We start from the raw sequence: 18,965 nt of genomic DNA on the forward strand, positions 1-18,965 counted from the left end.
TGGAGCAAGTCGCTGTTATATGTTCTGCACGGAGATCCCCCCCCTGCCAAGGGACTGCCCCATCCTGACAGCAACAGACGGATTTAAATACCTGGGTATTTTCATCACTACCGATGTTAAACTCGGCTATGAGCGTAACCTGCTCCCCCCTCTACAGAGGTTCAAACGAGAAACCGTGACCTGGAAGACACTGCCATTCTCACTTTTGGGACGAGCAGCGCTCTTTAAAATGATGACATTACCGCGTTTGCTCTATGCCCTCCAGAACTTCCCAGACCTAGTTCCGCCTAAATTCTTCAGAGACATCGAAAGCACCCAAAGAGATCTACTATGGGATGGTAGACCGCACATAGCGCTTCACAAGCTCATGCTTGGATGGTATGACGGAGGCATAGGGCTCCCGGACATCAAAAAGTATTACTGGGTGGCACACCTCGCAGCCGTAAATCACTGCACCTACCGTGTTGATGATGACCCGGGTTACAGAATGAACAAATGGATACTCCCAGGGGGCAGCTTCACAAGGGCGCTCTAGTCCAGGCCTAACAAATACTCACTAACAGGACCTACACAACACTCAGTCCAACTCTGGCATATGGTCAATCGCAGCCTAGGCTTGGCCAAAAAGCTCACGCTAGCCACTCCACTGTGGGATTCTGAGTGTTTGGGTACCCTGGGGCAGATGAGGGGCTTTGATAAATGGGACCTAATTGGGCTCTCCCGCATTGGAGATCTTTGGGGAGCAAACGGGGTGGTCTCATTGGCCTCACTCCAACGGACACACGAGCTAGCGGACTCGGAATATTTTAGATACATACAAATCAGGCACTTCCTCCAGACTAACATCTCCACCGGGTCCTGCCCTCCAGAGTCCTCTCCTCTTGAGGATAGATTGCTGGATGGGTATTTGTCGGACAAAGCCATCTCCCTCACATACAAAAAGCTCATTAACAACACCCTGGACCCCTTAATATCACTGAGGGAAAGATGGGGGCGGGACAGCCTTGAGTTGGATGATGAAGAATGGCAGGAAGCACTGTCCTCTCCTAGGGAGGTTGCTATCTTATCCAAACTCCGGCTGGTCCAGTTGAAAATGTTACACCAAATCTACATCTCCGGCCCTAGGCTGGTGCTGATGGGTAGGACTGACGAAGGATTGTGTAAGAGGCAATGTGGACTAGAGGGCTCCTTTATGCATATTATTTGGGAGTGTGCGCTGATTCAAGACTACTGGGGAAAAGTACACAAATATATGAGTGCAGTCTGGGGAGTGGTAATCCGGCCTGAAGCCAAGAGATGCCTCCTAAATGTGTGGGAGCCCAAGGACCTTAACACCAAGGGCAAACTTTGGGCGACTCTTGGCCAAATGGAGGCCAAACGAAACCATGCCCGTCTGTGGGGAGCAGCTGCACCGCCAACGCTAAATGCCTGGAAGGCAGATATGGACTGGTGTATGGTAAGGGAAAAGACTGTATATGTAGCACGTGGTCGCCCCCAAAAATGGATAGCAATTTGGTCTGTTTGGAATGTATATCGTGGCAATATCTGTGAACCCCCACTTTTCCCCGCCCTTGGCGAACCGTTATTGCCTTGACATGCATGACCAGTAAGCCTCTTATCCTGCCATATGTACCATTAAATGCTATGTACGTACTTGATTGTCAAAATATGTGATACTGCTGCAACCAATGATTAATTGTAAGCAATGAACAAAACCTTTAGTTTAATAAAAACAGTTTATAAATTTTTTTTTAAAAGAAGTCGAGATCTCAGCCAGGGTCGGACTGCTGCATAGCAGCATACGACAATGAGGCAGTGCCCGGTGGGCTCCGATAATCAAGGAATGCCGCTACGCCGCTTCCCCAGCTCCATGATGATAAAGATGAGCTGCAGTGGAGAGCAGCGTCTTATATCCCCTTGCGACTTTTCCCGCCGCTAAGGGAGCAAATTCCCCTCATTGGGGGGTTCGAAAGTCACCTGGACCCGCCATTGGCCTAGCGACCTGGCGCCTCTCACTCGCCCTTTTCGGCACAAAGAGAGTAACCCCGTTTCCAACTGGGCGCTTCGCAGCGGCCCAAACTGGAGCCTTCCGGGGCCCCGCGGGCTGTTATGGTGCCGGCCCTCGAGTCTCCCTTTGGGGCAGCCTCTGCAAGACTCTCCATGTTCATGCATAATCCTTATACTACTTCTGTTTTTAAAGTACAAATGTATAGGAGCGTATGGCCAGTGGTGAAAGTTTTGGGTGCTCTTTACAGCTTCTAGATTAATACAATGTGTTTTTTACATTGACCTACTCAGTGGATCATGTGGAATAAACAGACCAAATGTATATAGTTTACTATGATGCGTTGGCCCTATTCAGAATTCCTGTGCGAAATGGGGATCTTTAGTTGGCAGTGGCTGGCGCCAATGTCCAAATAGGGACCCTTCTTCCTAAGTCAGAGTAAGGGGGCTACACCCTTTGATAACCCCTGCTCAACCCTGTGGTAACGTAGCACGAGCAGACAGGCCTATCTCAGAGGAAGTGTGAGAAGCATTTACGACCATACACAATGACGCAGTGAAGATACTACAAAGGGACACCACACAAGTAGCTATAGAAAAATAAGTATCTTTATAGGCTTAACACAAGGCTCAAAAAGCGATCAAGAAACCACAATGCACATAAATACCGATTCACTTCAAAAGCAATAGAGGCACTCAAAAAGCATGTGAAATGAACTTAGTTCGAGGCCGGGGTTGACGTGACCCGGTGATGCACAATGTACCTGAGATTTAAAGGGGCACGGCACGCAGCCTCTTAAGGAAGCCGCGGTGATGACAGGCGGACTCGCAGCGGCCACAGCTGCCCGCTGTAGCGGTCCACGGCGTGCACTTACGACAATCCTGGGACGGGGCTTAAAGGCGGGCACGCACAGGTGATAACAAGATCCTCAAAGTGGTGACTAGTGCAGGCACTCAGCGGCACAGCTCCTCAGCTGCAGCGGCCCACAATAGCAAAAGCGATGATTCTCGTAGAATGGCAAATGCAGGCACTCAGCGGCACAGCTCCTCAGCTGCAGCGGCCCACAATAGCGATAGCGATGATTCTCGTAGGACGGCAAATGCGGGCACTCAGCGGCACAGCTCCTTAGCGACAGCGGCCCACAATAGCGATAGCGATGATTCTCCAAGGACGGCAAATGCGGGCACTCAGCGGCACAGCTCCTCAGCTGCAGCGGCCCACAATAGTGATAGCGATGATTCTCATAGGACGGCCAAGGCGGGCTCTCAGCGGCAACAGCTGCTCAGCTGCGGCGGCCCACAATAGCGATCACAATGACTTTGGTAACACAGGCAAATGCAGGCTCTCAGCGGCAACAACTCCTCAGCTGCGGCGGCCCACAATAGCGATGCGATGACTTTGGTAACACAGGCAAATGCGGGCTCTCAGCGGCAACAGCTCCTCAGCTGCGGCGGCCAACAATAGCGATGCGATGACTTTCAGCCCGCGTTCCCCGCAGTAGAACCAGAGGCTCTGGAATTCTCAACAGAGGCCTCACCTGCGAGTAGAATCCCTCTCAAATAGGAATCCGGACGGCTGATGGGTGAAGTCTAATGTCCCTGAGACTTCAGCAGGAAATCAGGCCCTTGGGTAGTTGCTTCATTAAGATGGATAAAAGTTTCAAAGTCCTTTCCCTGTCGTTACACAGACAGAGGTTCGTCTTGACATCCAGAAGTAACACACCCTGTAGGGGTTTTAGCACAGATATTTATACCCCAAAAGTCTTTGTTCTCAAAAGTCATAAGTCACTGACCCCAGCCAGAACCAGTTCGGTGTGGTCCTGGAGCACTTTGTTTACAAGGTGGCATCCTGCCTTTCAGGAAGAGGGGGCCTGCCATCAGACGCACAGTGGGAGGTGGAACCATAATTCACCTTGCCAGGCACAGCCCTGCTCCGATCAAAGGGTCACCCCTCCCCATACTCCAACTGCAGATCTCTGTTCAATCCAGGTTGGGCTCAGCCTGCCCTGTCCCTCCAAAACCAGACAGCCAATACACATAACAACAGAGCACACTGGAAGACTCAGGCAAGAAAATACCCACTTTCCAAAAGTGGTATTCTCAAACACAGAATATAAAAATAATCCTCACCAACAGATGCACTCTAATATTCTGATCTCAGGCATACTAAATTCGACTTACTAAACATGTTCCTTGGGTCAGCTAGGATTATAGGGAATACCAATTCATACAGTCATTTTACAATAGGGAGCATTTGCGCTGTGGCACTGGATGGCAGTGGCACAGCGCCCAGAGCCTCTAACACCAGCAAGCACAGAGGAGACAAAAGCGAAAGGTGGAAGGGAGACCCACGGCTTTGCATCAAGGCTAGTATGAGTCTTGTCAGGATAGTGGGGGAGGGCTGATGCACTCTTCACGGTTCAAGAATGAAAACTTTGTGTAACGGACTGGTCTAACAATTACTGCAGGGCATTGTGTACTGGACCAAGATACCTAAAGTGATACCCTCTTGGGTCTCTATGCAATTTAGATGCAGTTGTGTTGTTTTCCACTCAAATATCAAATAAACTGTCACATGATATTTTTATTTTAAACCCTAGATTTAGGACAACTTTAAACTGATGGTTCTAAATCTCATGACAAATGGGGGACAGGCATAAAGAAGAATCCATACAGTTAACTACTCTGTATATTTTTTTGTCCAGTAGTCAAACCCATGGCTTTGTTAGATATTAGTTCCTATCTACAAAGGCCATCTTATGCCAACGACATCCAGTTATATATTTCGCTTTTTACTGACTTCGTTCCTGAAAGAGACCTGGAACATGGTTTATATAATATTCAGTCTTTGGTGACCAGCATTTCTCTTTAGCTCAGTAACTCCAAGATGGAGGTCATCATCTTTGGGGCCAATGTCACAGCAGCACTCTATCAAGTAACTTCATATCTTTGGTTTGAACTGTCAGTCACCGATAAAGTGGAGACCTTGGGTGTTGTATTAGAAACGGATACCACATTAGCTCCTAGACGTAAACTTATTATTAAATAACTGCTCAATAAATTGAAGCTTATTCTCCCTTTCTTGACAGGCAACATTGTCTCTTGTTATAAGTCATATGATAAAGGTCTGGTTGTATTCTATTTTAATGCCCTCTCTTGGCCTAAAAGACTTCAAAGAGGGCAGAATGCCACAAAAAGGCATAATTGACTTAAGCTGAAGCACATAGGTCATTGGTTTTGCTCCTTATTGCTCGCTGCATCCATTTTAAGGTTGTCTGTTTGGCCTTCAGATGTTCGTAACAGTCAGCCTTCGGCTACATAATCTTTCCCTGCTTAACTTACAATACCAAACAGAACCTAGGAAGAGGCCCAGGTGCATTTGTTTTCAAAAAGTGGTTTGGCAAGGAGCATGTACATGTCCAAGTACCCCAAATGCCAGTGTTTACGGCAAGACCTAGGGAACCATGGACAAGTAGGCTGTCAGATGGGCATGAAAGAAAGTGAAGCCAACATTGAGGAAAACCACTATTTTAGGCATGGTTTGGCTGTCTTCAGTGGTCACCGCCAAGCCTGCACATGGATTTCTGGTCCCAAGCATACTTGCAAAGTGAGACCTACAGAGCACCACAACACCACACTATTTGGATGGAAAGTAAGACTCTGTCAGGGGGACCACACACATTTTACATGAGAGATACTTGTAGTTCTTCTGCTGTCCGGGGTACAGGTAAAAGGCCTCTGCTCCAGAATATGCAATTAGCTGGCACCAGCTATCTCTCTCATCCTAGCCTTGAAAGTTGGGGCCGTCCTAAACTGGGTGTGAGAGGTAGACTTTGAATGCCCCCCTTAGCTTCAGAACCTTGGCTGTGCTTTTAAATGTCTCTGTGAACACAGAGAGCCCTGTCAGTGAATTAACAGATTGTTGAGTTCGTTGGGGGGAAAACAAGGGGCAGGCCAAAACAAAGGCTGAACAGGGCATTATGCCTCTTCCACGCCATTCAAGGTCCTCTGCCCATACAGAAGCCTCTGTGGCATACCCTAGTAGCACCAGCTGGCATAAAATTTACTCGCCAGAACTGTATTTGTGTTGCAACTGAAGGTGAGAAAACTTGATGCAACCATGTTGCAGCACGAGCACACATATTAGCCTAATCTCGAGAAAGAGCGGTAGAAGGGAAAAGTAGGTTCCTGATTCTTGTGGTAGTCACCAGTAAGTCTCGGGAGCCATCTGCCCTATGATGCCTTTGTTTCATTTAGACGTGCTGTTATGTACCCCTCGACGCCCACTAGGACCCAAAGCCTCTCTACGCCTCAGACACACACTCTCTTGGCTGGCATGTTCTTTTTCCCAAGTCAAATTCTTTGCTCCAAATAGTGCATTATGTGTTTGGGTTTGGGAGAAGAATGTAGTTGAGAGCTGTTAGAAAGAAACCCACAGATCCTGAAGATTACAGCAAGTAATGATTCATACCTACTTGAAGAAGCCTTTTTATTCAGCTCGGTTTTTGAAGCGCACAAATAATATTATGTTCTCTTTCTCAATAATGGTTCATAAGGAAAAGACTTATGTGTCTCAACTAAAATTGAAATTGCACGGTGAGGAAACACATACACATGTTTATTACATGCAACAACAAGCATTGGCATAGCCAATAGGTCTCGATTTTGGGACCTTATAAGGGTTTAGTTATCCAGTACAATATCATTGGTGCAACAACATCAACTGTTCCATGGCTAAACACTTATAAAGTCCCAAAGGCGAGACCTATTGGCTATGCCAATGCTTGTTGAATGCGTTTGATGCCAGCAGGTCACTCTGAAACACAGGATGATGTTCCGCTCCCACGGAAAGGACGGATTGAAACGGAACATTCAGCACTGCACGGCACTTCTGGGTGCTTTTTATCCTCACCCTCAATTTGCATAACATTAGGCACCCTTCTCAGCCCTGGGCACTACAGAAAAACGCAATCAACGAGAAATTGAGACAACTGCTTCCTAAAGTGGGGTCAACAGCAAGAAGGTGATGAATGCAATGCTTGAATTCATCCTAGCCACTGGCGATCGGTCGGTTAGATCCCAGTCTACCGTTCTTCGCCCACCGTGCCACACTCGACAACGGCCCACCTTATGCAAATCAGTTCTAACCCCGCTCATGGGAACAGCCCCCAAGCTGCCAGGCCTAAAATGGTTCAGCAGAGGATGTGCCGCCACTGGGATATGTTATAAATGCAATTCTTGTTTTAAATAAATAAGTCTTCTATTCCTAAACACTGAGGAATGTGTTATGGGGGGCACATAAACACATATCAATAAATAATAACCAGAAGCAATGAGAAAAATACTATCGTAGCAAAAGTACACCTCAATACAGCAGAATAAATTGTGTCCCTGTGTCGGTGGGTAGACGGGTAAAGAGCAGATCCAGTAACAAGTATGTGCTAAGTGTCAGAATTGCAACACTACTGTATGTGATTTTGAAATATTTACTTCAGAATATTCACTACATTTGTGAAATATAAACCAATACCAGCTAAAGCTATGATGCCCCAGCAGTTACTGAAGTATAAAAAAAATACATAATTTTGTATTCCATTTCATACTGTAAAGAGCCTCGTATGTGTGTCATAAAGGAAAGACACTAGACACGGCTTGCCCTACATATGCTACCACACTCACTGCCTCACCCCCTCCAGCCCACCGCACTCCTGTGACTGCAGCACTTCTCCCATGGCCTTTTGCGTCATCGCTTGCCTGCGGTCGACATGTCAGCGAACAGTACTGTGCTATGACAACTAACATGAGCCTTTCTACCCCACAACGACCGAGAGGCTGAGCCACAGAAAAACAGTTCCCATAGTGATAAGAGGCCAATAATGGCCGGCTTTAAGGCAGTGCGACTGGTGCGGCTGCACTAGGCTCTGACCATGGGAATGGGGGGCGCGGTTTGGCAATAACATAGGCTTTAAAATCATGTGCTGCAGATTTGCTAATGCCTCCAGGATTCTGGCAGTAATTAAAATGTCAGCTACCTCTTGTGATTAATGTTCAGACTAGAGAGAGATGAACGTTTTGTCTAATGGCAGTTTTGACTCGCCATAAAGTAGCGCAGAGGGTTAACATGGCTGCTGCAAAGAACAGATCTGTTTTTGTGTGGGTAGCTGAGCGGATTAGTAAAGCCAGCCTACACCAGCGCTTTAAAACAAGTGAAATGTATGTGAGAGAGGGGCTATGGAGAGAGGAGGGGCTATGGAGAGAGGAGGGGCACTTTTGCAGGGTGGCAATGGGGGAATCCGAGGAGGAGGACAGAAGGGGTGCGACAAAAAAGATTGTCACACAGGGCATCACCAGCAAGCACTAAAGCCGGCCCTGGGGCCACTGGTCCCGAAAAACCACCCTGATACTCGCAGGCACAGAATCAGTAAATGTGTCATTATATGCAGCACATGACCAAAAAGCATCTCTCCTCGTCAACGCTCCTTCATTCCCTTTGCCTCGATTTGGAAACACTTAAAATGCAATGCAAGTGTGTGCAACTGAGTAACATGTACATATGTGCGATGTAAAATAACTGCTGCCATCGGGCGAGGCCTTCTAGCAATACTGTAATAAATACATAGTATTTTCCCATTTACATATTTATGGTTCAGTAATGTAAGTTCAACCAGAACCCGGTTACACACAACACTGTTTTAGGGTAGATTGTGCTCGAGATGCGACTAGTCTAAAACCTCTGGGAAGGCTAGCTGAAAGAGGAACAAGCGCTCGCCAGGCAGCCGCGGCACCCGCGCTTTACTTATAACATTAGTAAAGCGCGGGTGCCGCGATTATACCAAAAGTAAAGAAATATAAAAAACATCTATTTCTTTACTTTTGGTATAATCACGGCACCCGAGCTTTACTTTTAACGTTAAAAGTAAAGCGCGGGTGCCGTGATTATACCCAAAGTTAAGGAAAACAAGCATTGGCCACGAAAGTCATCGCGATCACGATCGCTGTGAAAGCAAAAGTGATCGCGATGACGCGCTAGTGCTGCTGGCTGGCCTAGCGCATGGCGGCGATGTAAAGCCATATGGCTGCTTTGCGCGCGTGCACGCCTCGTGCACTGTAGCTCTATGCCAGCGGTAGCACTTTGAAAAGTCCCTTACACAATGTCTCTCCGAGCCAGCGCAAGCGCTGGGCTCAGCGAGACCTAAAAATAGAATGGGAGCGACCATCAGCTCTCTCATTCAATCTTGAAAGTTTTGAATTAGTAATGAATTTCTGCCATTTACAGGGAATCCGCTGTTCCTGTTTTCCCACTGAAGTTACCACGCACATGCTGAGCTGTGATTAAGTGTTCCTTGTTCTTTCTTGTCTTCTTGCCTGAAAGATGTGTTCTTAGCTAAAAAAAGGCCTCGCCGGTAGGAACACTTTAAATCTGTGCAGCATTTTTCCCACGGATTTCCAGAAGTTTTAATGAGCAGAGTTATTTTATAGACAGGCTGCTATCAGGAAATCGTTCTTTCCTTCTGTTTTTCTCCCTTAGGAAGAGAGGATCGTGGGGTAGTCAGAAGGGATATGCTTAATCGAGCCCTTAATGAATATCAGAGTCCCCTGGCGTTCCTAGGTAAGCATACAGATCACTAGATATGTTATCTATTCCCTCGGGTGGGGGGTCAAGTTATACACTTATTTAGTCCTCAGCTTCCTTGAGAAAACTCTTCAAATACTGTAGGAGAATCAAAGGTACTCCCCACTCTAGCAGGAGCCAATCAAGAGCTCACTCCATGCATGATTAAACGACGAAGAAACAAAGGAAACATTCAGTGGCCACATATAGGGAAAGGTGCAGTGGTCAGCCCTGTCAAGCGATGACTAATGCCCAGGTAAGTGGGGCGAGCGAAAGGACGGAATGGTTGTATGCATTATTTTAACAAGTTGTTCACAGCCAGTTTACCGATCGTAAAAGTCGAATACGAAATCATCGCATGCGGAAATGCAGTCTTTTTTACCATGCGGATAAATTGCCCACATAAATGCTAAATCTTTTTTTACTAGCTGAGGGTAAGTATGACCCCACGAGGAATCTCAATTTCCCTTCTGCATAGAGCAGGTGCACATTTTAAACACCACAAAAATAAATTAAATGTGTAGTCACAGGCCAGGTGCAACCAAATGTGACATACATCACAGGTACACACTGAAATAGTATTTACATTTTATATGAGTGATTTTGGAATTTTTAAAGCATTTAAGAACCAACGTCATTAAACAACTACACACTGGTGACTCAAATTATCTATCTATCTATCTATCTATCTGTCTGTCTGTCTGTCTGTCTGTCTGTCTGTCTGTCTGTCTGTCTGTCTGTCTGTCTGTCTGTCTGTCTGTCTATCTATCTATCTATCTATCTGTCTGTCTGTCTGTCTGTCTGTCTGTCTGTCTGTCTGTCTGTCTGTCTGTCTGTCTGTCTGTCTGTCTGTCTGTCTGTCTGTCTGTCTGTCTGTCTGTCTGTCTGTCTGTCTGTCTGTCTGTCTATCTAAGGAGCCAGCACTCACAGCCACACTTTTCATTTGTGTCACCCTGAGCGTGGGGCAAATACACATAGCCCGGTAGTTCCCTAAGCATGAAATGCAGCTCCTCATTCAGTAAGCCCTCGTGCAGGAGGAAGGGCAGAGTGAACCAAATGCGTAGTAGGAGAGGGCCTGGAATTCAGAAAACATGCCTAGACATCTTAAACATGAGTATAGTCTTGTTTTAAAGACGTACAATCTGGACACCTCCTCAATATCATAGTCTTTCTTTCCCCAGGGGGCACATAGGAGGTCATTACCTCATATGGGTTAGAAAGCCCACTAGATACCAGAGGTGGGACCAGCTCAGCCCAGCATTGGGCCTAGACTGAAACCCCCAAATTACCTCAAAAGTGTTTCTGCCCCCAGGCAGACTAGGAGGTCTTTAGCTCTGATATGCCCCCAAATGGTGCAGAATGCCCACTAGACCCCAGGGAGTTATTTTGGAGGGGGAGAGCAGCCCCTTTGGAAATGGTGCTTTTCCCTGCCACCAGCCATAGAAGTCTTCCTGCCCCCAAGGAGGGGAAGTATTGGAGGTCTTTACCTCCAATCTGTGCCTCAGGTGGGTGGAAAGCCCACTAAACACAAGGGATTAGTTTTGAAAATAAAAAGGAATGGGATGGCTTGCCCAGGTATCTGTCCAAATTCCCACCAGCAAAATTATCAACCTAGACTTTTAGCTCCTATTGTGGGGCCGAGATGTGGTTTGCCCAATTATCTCTTCAGAGAAAGAGGTAGAATGCCTGTTGGATACTAGGCATAATTTTTAGAATATATTAGAATGGAGTCTGACCCATCTTCGCATCAGGCCTCACCCCTAAAGCCTCAAAAGGTTTTGTGCACCTTTGCAACTAAAGCATCCCCATCCCTACGGCAAAAGGAAGATAATTTCAGTACTTACAGTTGTTTTTTTGGTTTTTTTAATGGGCTAACAGAGAGGCACTAAACCTTAACAACTTCTCACTTGCCATGCTGAATAGCTGCACTTTTTGAGTTTGGTTTGGCCACCACCTGGGGAGACCCATCAAACCCAGACATCTTGGTAAACTAGATACCCGGGGGAGTACAGGGTGGCGTTTCCCACCGGGAACCCACAACATTTTCTTACCCACATGTCCTTCGAACCTCAAACTTTGTCTAAAATTGTGCATTTTGCTTGCATTTCTGAAATGTAAACTTCCAGAATCGTCAGAAATCCACAAAAAATCCCATCCAGCGTCCCCCCTCTAGTCCTGATAAAAATACTATCCCACGTTTGTGGCTGGTCCTAGTGCTCCCGACATTTACGGATCGAACCAGGGCCAGTGGGAGTCTCCCACTGGGTGGCAGGACATTTTTTGCTCTCCACAGACCCAGAACTATCCCTCACATAAATGTGAGTAAAATGTGTGTTTTAGCCAAAGTTTGAAGTTGCAAGGGCTTCTGGATTTTAGACATGCTTATAATAAATCTGCACTTTCAAGCTCCGCATTATAGGCTGCATAGAATATTGGACCAGGAACCGCTCATCGCTGTTTAATTCTACGAATAGAACATGATAATAAAGTTAATACAAATTAAATGGAGAGGCCAGGCAGCAGGCTTTTCAGATTTTGCATCCGATGAAAAACACTATTGTTGCAATTGTCACTGTTTGTGATTTGGACCACTCATGGCACTAACTTGGTCGGATGTTTTGACTTTTGGCTTTCTTGCAGTTGGTGGAGCTTAGCTGGTTAAGTCCTGTTCTAAGTCACCCTGTGCTGTGTCACCTCCATTGATAATTGTGGCAAATTGTTTAATTTCTTGAATCTGAAACAGCAAATAATGCAACTAAAGTGTTTTTCTAATATGATTTTTGTTTGCGTTTATGGAATATACTTGTTTCATGCATAGACAAAGTAGTTATTGGTTAAACCATCATGCCACAAGACATTTGTTGTTGAAACCTACTTCTTCCATTAGCACATAGATATGTATTGTATAAATGTGTCTCTCACTTAACCTGGATCCTCTGCCTCCACCTTCTATTCTATCTATATTGGTGAGGTTGATCACAATATGCACTTGTACCTCCCATGTCGTCCACTTTAGTTCAGGTGAAAGACCTCCTTTCGTTGCAAGTCTGTCAAGTTTGTGCTTTCAAGGTAACCATCCAACACAACATTTTAAGTCCTAAAAGCGCTTCTTGCAGTGTTCAACTATCCTGGGGTGTTGAGATTACATTTACCTTTTGTGAAATTCCTTTACAAATCTTGGCTCTGGTGCTGGCACTGGTTTTATGTAACAAATGCCCCATTAGCCTTTGTCTAGTGATGCCACTCAAAGCAGCATAGTCTCCAGGCTGCAGCACCCATTACAAAACCACAAATATATGTGAGGTTTCTGTGTTCGGTTGATATCTGCCCAACTTAAAGCATAATCAAGGAAGACAAAAGGCTGGGCCACACCTATAGTATCCCCTTCACTTGCAAACAGAATCTGAAGCCCCACCTATCTTCTCTTCCATTTACCAAAGGACAGTGCTTCAGAAAGTTTAATCATTGGTACCTTACTACCAAAGTCTTCATGGTATTTCTAAAGGAAGCCAAGTTTCCATCCTCCTCACATCAGTGTCTGGTTCTCCACCCTCCAGCCACATAAAAGCAGACAATACACTTTCACTGTCTGGGGGAGCTGTCCACACCCTCCATCTTGTGCCATGCTAAAGTTGGGCTGTCAAAAATGCATCCCACTTTGCTTTGTAATTAATACTGTGAGCCAAACATAAGGAGTAACATGAGAAGACATTAGCTCCAGCACATGCTGAGTTTCCTTTGGAAGGTTTATATTATTACCCAAGTTTAATCACATTGTTTGAACCTAGGAGAAGAATGCTTCCTTTTAGAATAGCCTAAAACTTGTGATATTTCTCCCAATATGCGTCTAGCCATTATTTTATGTTTGCAACCTCTGAGTTGGTCAGCTGTCTTTACCGGATTGGTGGACTAGTGATAGCCTAGCGATGCCCAGACCGTTCACTTGATTCTAGTTCCTATTAAAAGTACCTCATATAGCTCTATTCTCTGATGCATATGCTGTTATTTCTATATTCTTGCATCCTTAATTTGCATGCTATCTCATGGCTTCCTCTAGATTGCACAAATCTGGCTTGAATCACACTCCTTTACTTATAGACTTCCCATTGTCACCTTTCCTTTTCTTTCAAATGGCCCTCTTCTTCCTTTTATCCTCTGCATGGTTTCTCACCAAACACAACCTTCTCTAAGTCACATGCATTATGATGTGCGTCTCCGATTACCAGACCTTGATGATCAGACCGTCTGCCTTGATTATTACTTACCCAAATCATCTTCTCCCCTACAGTCTCTGGTGTGGACCTCTTTCTCTAGGTCCCCCTCAACTGCAGCAGCTGAACCCTGAAGACTATAACCCTGTAGGTGCCGTAAATGTATCCCCATTGACTGGACTGTTCACAGATCGCCACACTCCAGCAATGGGGTACATGGTGCACAAGGCATTTCCCCATATATGTCTTGCATGTATGTACATATCACATGTTTTCTGTGATTTTGCACAGGCTTGCAGCAACATATTTGAGGGGTGTCCACCACCGTAGATGAGACTGCTGCGCTGGCAGTGGTTGCATCATATTACAACGGGGGGAACTTTCCTGGCCTCGGCGGTCGTAATCGGATCACGTCCGCGGCGGTCAGTCTGACCGGCATCATAATCAGGCCCATTGTTTAGGCTTGCCATATGCATACATCTTTAGGAGCCTGTGCTCCTTAAATTTGTGTTAATAACTTTGGCAATTATGTTTACAACTGTAGTTCAGTTTAATATATCCATTCACATGTTTTTGTTGTTCTTGTAAGCACTGAAATAGATCCATTAAATTCATGTGCAACTTTCCGAAGCGTTTATAGCTTTTTCTGAAGCTTTTATAGTTTGTTTCAATGTCCACTAATTCACTTATTCTTGAGGCAGTCACATTACTTGAAATTTGTTTTGAAGTACACAAGAAAGTGCTGCCCAGAGCATTTTCCCCTTGTTGCTGATTCCTTTAAAAACCTCATGAACTTCACTAGGTAATTTTAAAGTAACATTAGAACAGCAGTAAATTCCTTTGTATTTTCAACTGCAAATAATCCATGGTTTGTTTTAGGTATGTTGTCTGTTCTTTGAGCAATTTTCTTGACTCTTATTTTAATCTTTTTGCATATAGCAGTACTTCAATGTTCTTTATTCAGAAGTACTTTTCGGGGAACTCTGAAGTAATTCTGGTGTGTATGTTTAAACCTGAGAGACATGCATTTACTTTTGATCGTTCTTCAAAGTCAATTAAAAGGAAGAATCTATTTAATGTAGGAACACTACATTAGTCTACATATCTCATGCCCTCTTCATGAAATATTATGAATTGTTACAGTATAAGAATATCAAAATGAAAATTGCTTTCATCTGACTGCAGAAAAATTTAACGAGTTTAAATTATATCCAGGAGCAGGCAGTGTGTTGACACTTTTTAATTTTGTCCAGTTTTACAAAACAGAATTCAGCACTTTTTCTTTGAAGTCACAAAAAAAGCTTGCAATGTGTCTCATTGCACCACTAACAAGTTCTCTTTCAATGAGAAGGCTTGCTAAAACATTACTTAACTTCACAGATGTTTTTCAGTTCTTTTCGAATTCAGCTGATTGTGATATTGTGTTATCCAGTTCGCAAGGCTATAGCTAGTAATTGTATTATATGCTCGGCACTGTATGGGGCGGGAGTATGGGGCCACCATTGTGTGAATTCTTTACAGAGCGATGAAAATAAGTTTAAAAAAAAATTACTATGTGTCCCCCCCTCAGCATCACCTATGTTAATTCACGAGGAAGTAGGAATAGAATATGTCACAGATTTAGCTGCATTACGTCCATTATTACTCTGGCGTTCTATTTGGTCTAAACCTGAGACACTATTTACACAAACAATCATCAAAGACTGTCTGAGGCTTGACCATTCATCACATATACTCTGGCTGAGCTATATTTATCATTGGTTTAATCTTCTATATGATTGTAATATCTGCTTGCGACCAGAAGCTGCAGCGTTGATATCAAAGAAAGATCTAAAACTGAGGTTTTTATCATATAAGAGAGCGGCCAGAGAGAGACAGTTTAGAAACCTACCAACTGTAATATTTTATTACGGTTTAAATTTAAATAAAGGTTTTCAGACATATTTTACCACTGTAACATGCAATTCTCATCGATTTGTTCTAACCCGTTTAAGGTTGGGGATTGTTCATCATTTAGTGTCATTCCCGCATATGAGAACTAGATCTAACTCTATGTGCCCTTGTGACAATATTTCTAAACAAAGCTGCTGCCACTTTTTATTGTTTTGCAAGTTTGTATTACCATTTTAGGAAATTTTACCTTAAACCTATCTTTCTAAAATATAATGTTCGGTCCACTAAAACAGCAATGAAGTTAATATCATCTTTAGGAAGCTCAGATATTTGTTTTTTTACTGCATCTTATGTGTTAAAATGTGTAACTATAAGGAAATCAATGATTTGCCCTTTGTAGTTTTTATTTATTTGCTTATTTTGCACATTACCATGCACTGATAGCAACTTTTCTGTACTTCTAATTTTGAGGAGATTGTGGATATATACTGCACTTTAATAATGCCTTCTTTGCACTTTGCATTCATTGCACAGCTACTATGCATTTGTCACTTTATGTGGAAATTTGCATATTGCTAAATAATGTTAATGGAACATTTGCTTGGCATCGAAAGGGGTTAAACCTGTACACTATAATGCATTTTGCTCATTGTATATGGCACCTTTTTTGCTATGTAAACTAATCTCTTTGTGACCAAATTTTTACTCCATTTGTTTTGCTTATATGGTTGTATTGTACAAACCGAATAAAGCTTTTGAACCGTATTATATGCTCTTGCTCTATTTATATTTTCTAAGTAACAACAGTGCCGCCTGTCATGGTGGACATTAAGCATGACCGTTTTCTTATTTTGCTTTGCTGTGATAATTTCACTAATATCTGTTTTCCATGTGTTTGGTAAGAATCACATTGGAATTAATCTTATTTGTTACGTTTTTGCTGATGCTCCTAATTTCTCAATTATGTGCTTTCTAATATTCTTCCATATTTAGTTTCTCTGAAATGTTGCATAACTTATGTGAGTTCCTGGCATTTGAGATATGTAACTAAAATGAAATTTCTCATCCTTCTTAAGGAATTTCTAGCTTCTTTATTGCTTAACATTTGAAACACAGATTGTACTTTAAGTGGGTTTAATTGCAGTAGATTAATCAAAACAAGAATGTATTTTACTCGGAAAACAGTATTGTAGTGTGCTAATAGGAGTTTGTTTCCCCAAATGAATGACTGCTAACATTACATTTGAGTATTTGCTGATTTCATTAATGATAACAATTTCAATAGGATGCAAAATCCGACTAACCTGCTTCCTGGCCTCTCCATTTAATTTTTATTAACGTTTATAATAATGTTCTATTGGCAGAATGATACGGTAATGTGTGGTTTCTGTTTCAGTATTCTATGCAGCCAATCATGTTGAGCTTAAAAGGGCAGAGTTATTACACGCATGCCTAAAATAATGACGGGTTTGGTGAGAAAACAATTCCTGTTTATCCACAAATATATTTGAATATTTCTCCTTTATTTTTACTGCATTACTTTTTATGATGTTCCAGTTCATGCAGCTCTTGTTGTAGTTCATTTAAAAATGTATGTTGACTATTTTTAAGTTGAGGTAAGTGCATTTTTCTCTGTCGCTCAAATCAATTCTTTCTTTGTACTTTCAGCTTTTCCCATAGCTATTTCAGCTTCTTTTTAGATTATCATATCTCCTAGTGGTGTGTGACTTGTTTCCATTGTTTCATGCTATTTTCTTTAGTTGTAATTTATATTCAGCTGCTGATTTCTGCTTCTTGTTGAATTTCATCTTGCAACATCGTGATATGTTGATGAAATTGGACAGGTGTGAGGGGTTTTAGCATTTCAAATACTTCTAAAATACCTGTGATGATTTCCAGTTAAAGAAAAGTTGAAGTAAGCAGAAGATGAAGTACTCCTTTTTCTTTTGTCTTGGCAGCTTAGTTTACAGTGGTTAAATAAATTAGCGTTTAATGTCTTATAAGACAGCAGTTTTACGGGAGATTTATGATTATTTACTTCTGGTGGGATAATTGGTGTGTCGTCAAAGTTTTGTAGCATTTCACACAAGCACATCTTCTAATGCTGGTGAACTATGTGGAGTTTGTCTTGATAAAGTTTTAAGTTTTTGCAAAAGATTCAAGGACCCTTTTGCAACTATTGGATGTTCCAAGAGCAAGCCATAATATTAATAACCCTTTTCCTTAAAAATGACTTTCTGTAATTCGTAGACAGCATTCTCTGTGGCTAAGCATCTTTAGCCTTTAAATGTATAACTTTTGTACTAAAATTTTCTGTTCTAAATGGTCATCCCATAAATCTTAGAGCTCGGACTTTCTAATATGTGATGTAACATATCGCAATGTCGGTTAAGCTGTCAGTAATACATTGTATATCAGTTTTAGCTTTCTATAAGGTAGTTATGGTTTGTTGTAGTCATTCATGTATTGTAACTCAACAGCATGTTTTATTGTTAGGCTTTTTGGATTTTCAACTGTGGTTAGAACTTGTCACAAACGTGTCTTTTAACGGTATGTTTATAAGTCTGATTGCAGCTTGTTGTACATTTGTGTTGTTGACATTGTAGAACTTCTCAACAACAATCAGCATTTTCCAATTCTTTTGGGATTTCACTGGTCACGTTCTTTTCAGTAAATGATAAAAAATTTTAATATGAATATATTCCAAATGATGGTGCATTTTTTATCTATCACATCAAATGTATATTTGAAGCTCCGTGGTTTGCATTCCCTTCTCACAAAGTAATACGTCACTTCAAGTGGTGGACATTGTTTGTTAAAGGTGAAGTTCACCATGGTTTGGAATTTGTATTGGCAATATCCAGGCACATTAAGCAGGTTCATAGAAAAATATTTAGCAGGAGTTATAGCTTCAATATTTGAAAATAGGGGTTTATTCTATTTGTTTTGAACATCATAAGATGATAAACCAAGTTTGGACTCTGAAGTATGTAGTATGTTATCAACCGTGATAGTTTGTGATTTTAGTATTCTTTTGTTCTTCAATGATTACTGATACAGCGTGAAAAAAGGGCAAATTTACATAGATCCTCCCTGCGTCACAGATCTGTCACCTACACAACCTCATTCACACAAGCATTCATTGGTGGGGCCCATAACACCAACATTCATACGTCTCACTCGAATCCGCACGCAGGAGGGGGAAAATGAGTAATGCGCTGGACATGTGGGAGGGTACCTTATTA

General features: G+C 43.0%; 1 protein-coding gene across 4 annotated transcripts in view; it reads left to right on the forward strand.

Moving 5' to 3' along the window:
* The window catches only part of OGFOD3 (2-oxoglutarate and iron dependent oxygenase domain containing 3), a 1,085,915-nt gene that overhangs the window by 947,162 nt on the left and 119,788 nt on the right, over window positions 1-18,965 (forward strand). For 2 of the 4 annotated variants that reach the window (XM_085616866.1, XM_085616865.1), the window contains one exon: window positions 9,533-9,613. The exons of the other annotated variants lie outside the window; for them this stretch is intronic. In XM_085616866.1, the coding sequence (XP_085472992.1) occupies window positions 9,533-9,613 (81 nt within the window). The remainder of the gene's footprint in view (window positions 1-9,532; window positions 9,614-18,965) is intronic. 4 annotated transcript variants of the gene reach the window in all.

The sequence above is a fragment of the Triturus cristatus genome, chromosome 7 (genome assembly GCF_964204655.1).
Source record: "Triturus cristatus chromosome 7, aTriCri1.1, whole genome shotgun sequence".
Taxonomy (NCBI): Eukaryota; Metazoa; Chordata; class Amphibia; order Caudata; family Salamandridae; genus Triturus; species Triturus cristatus.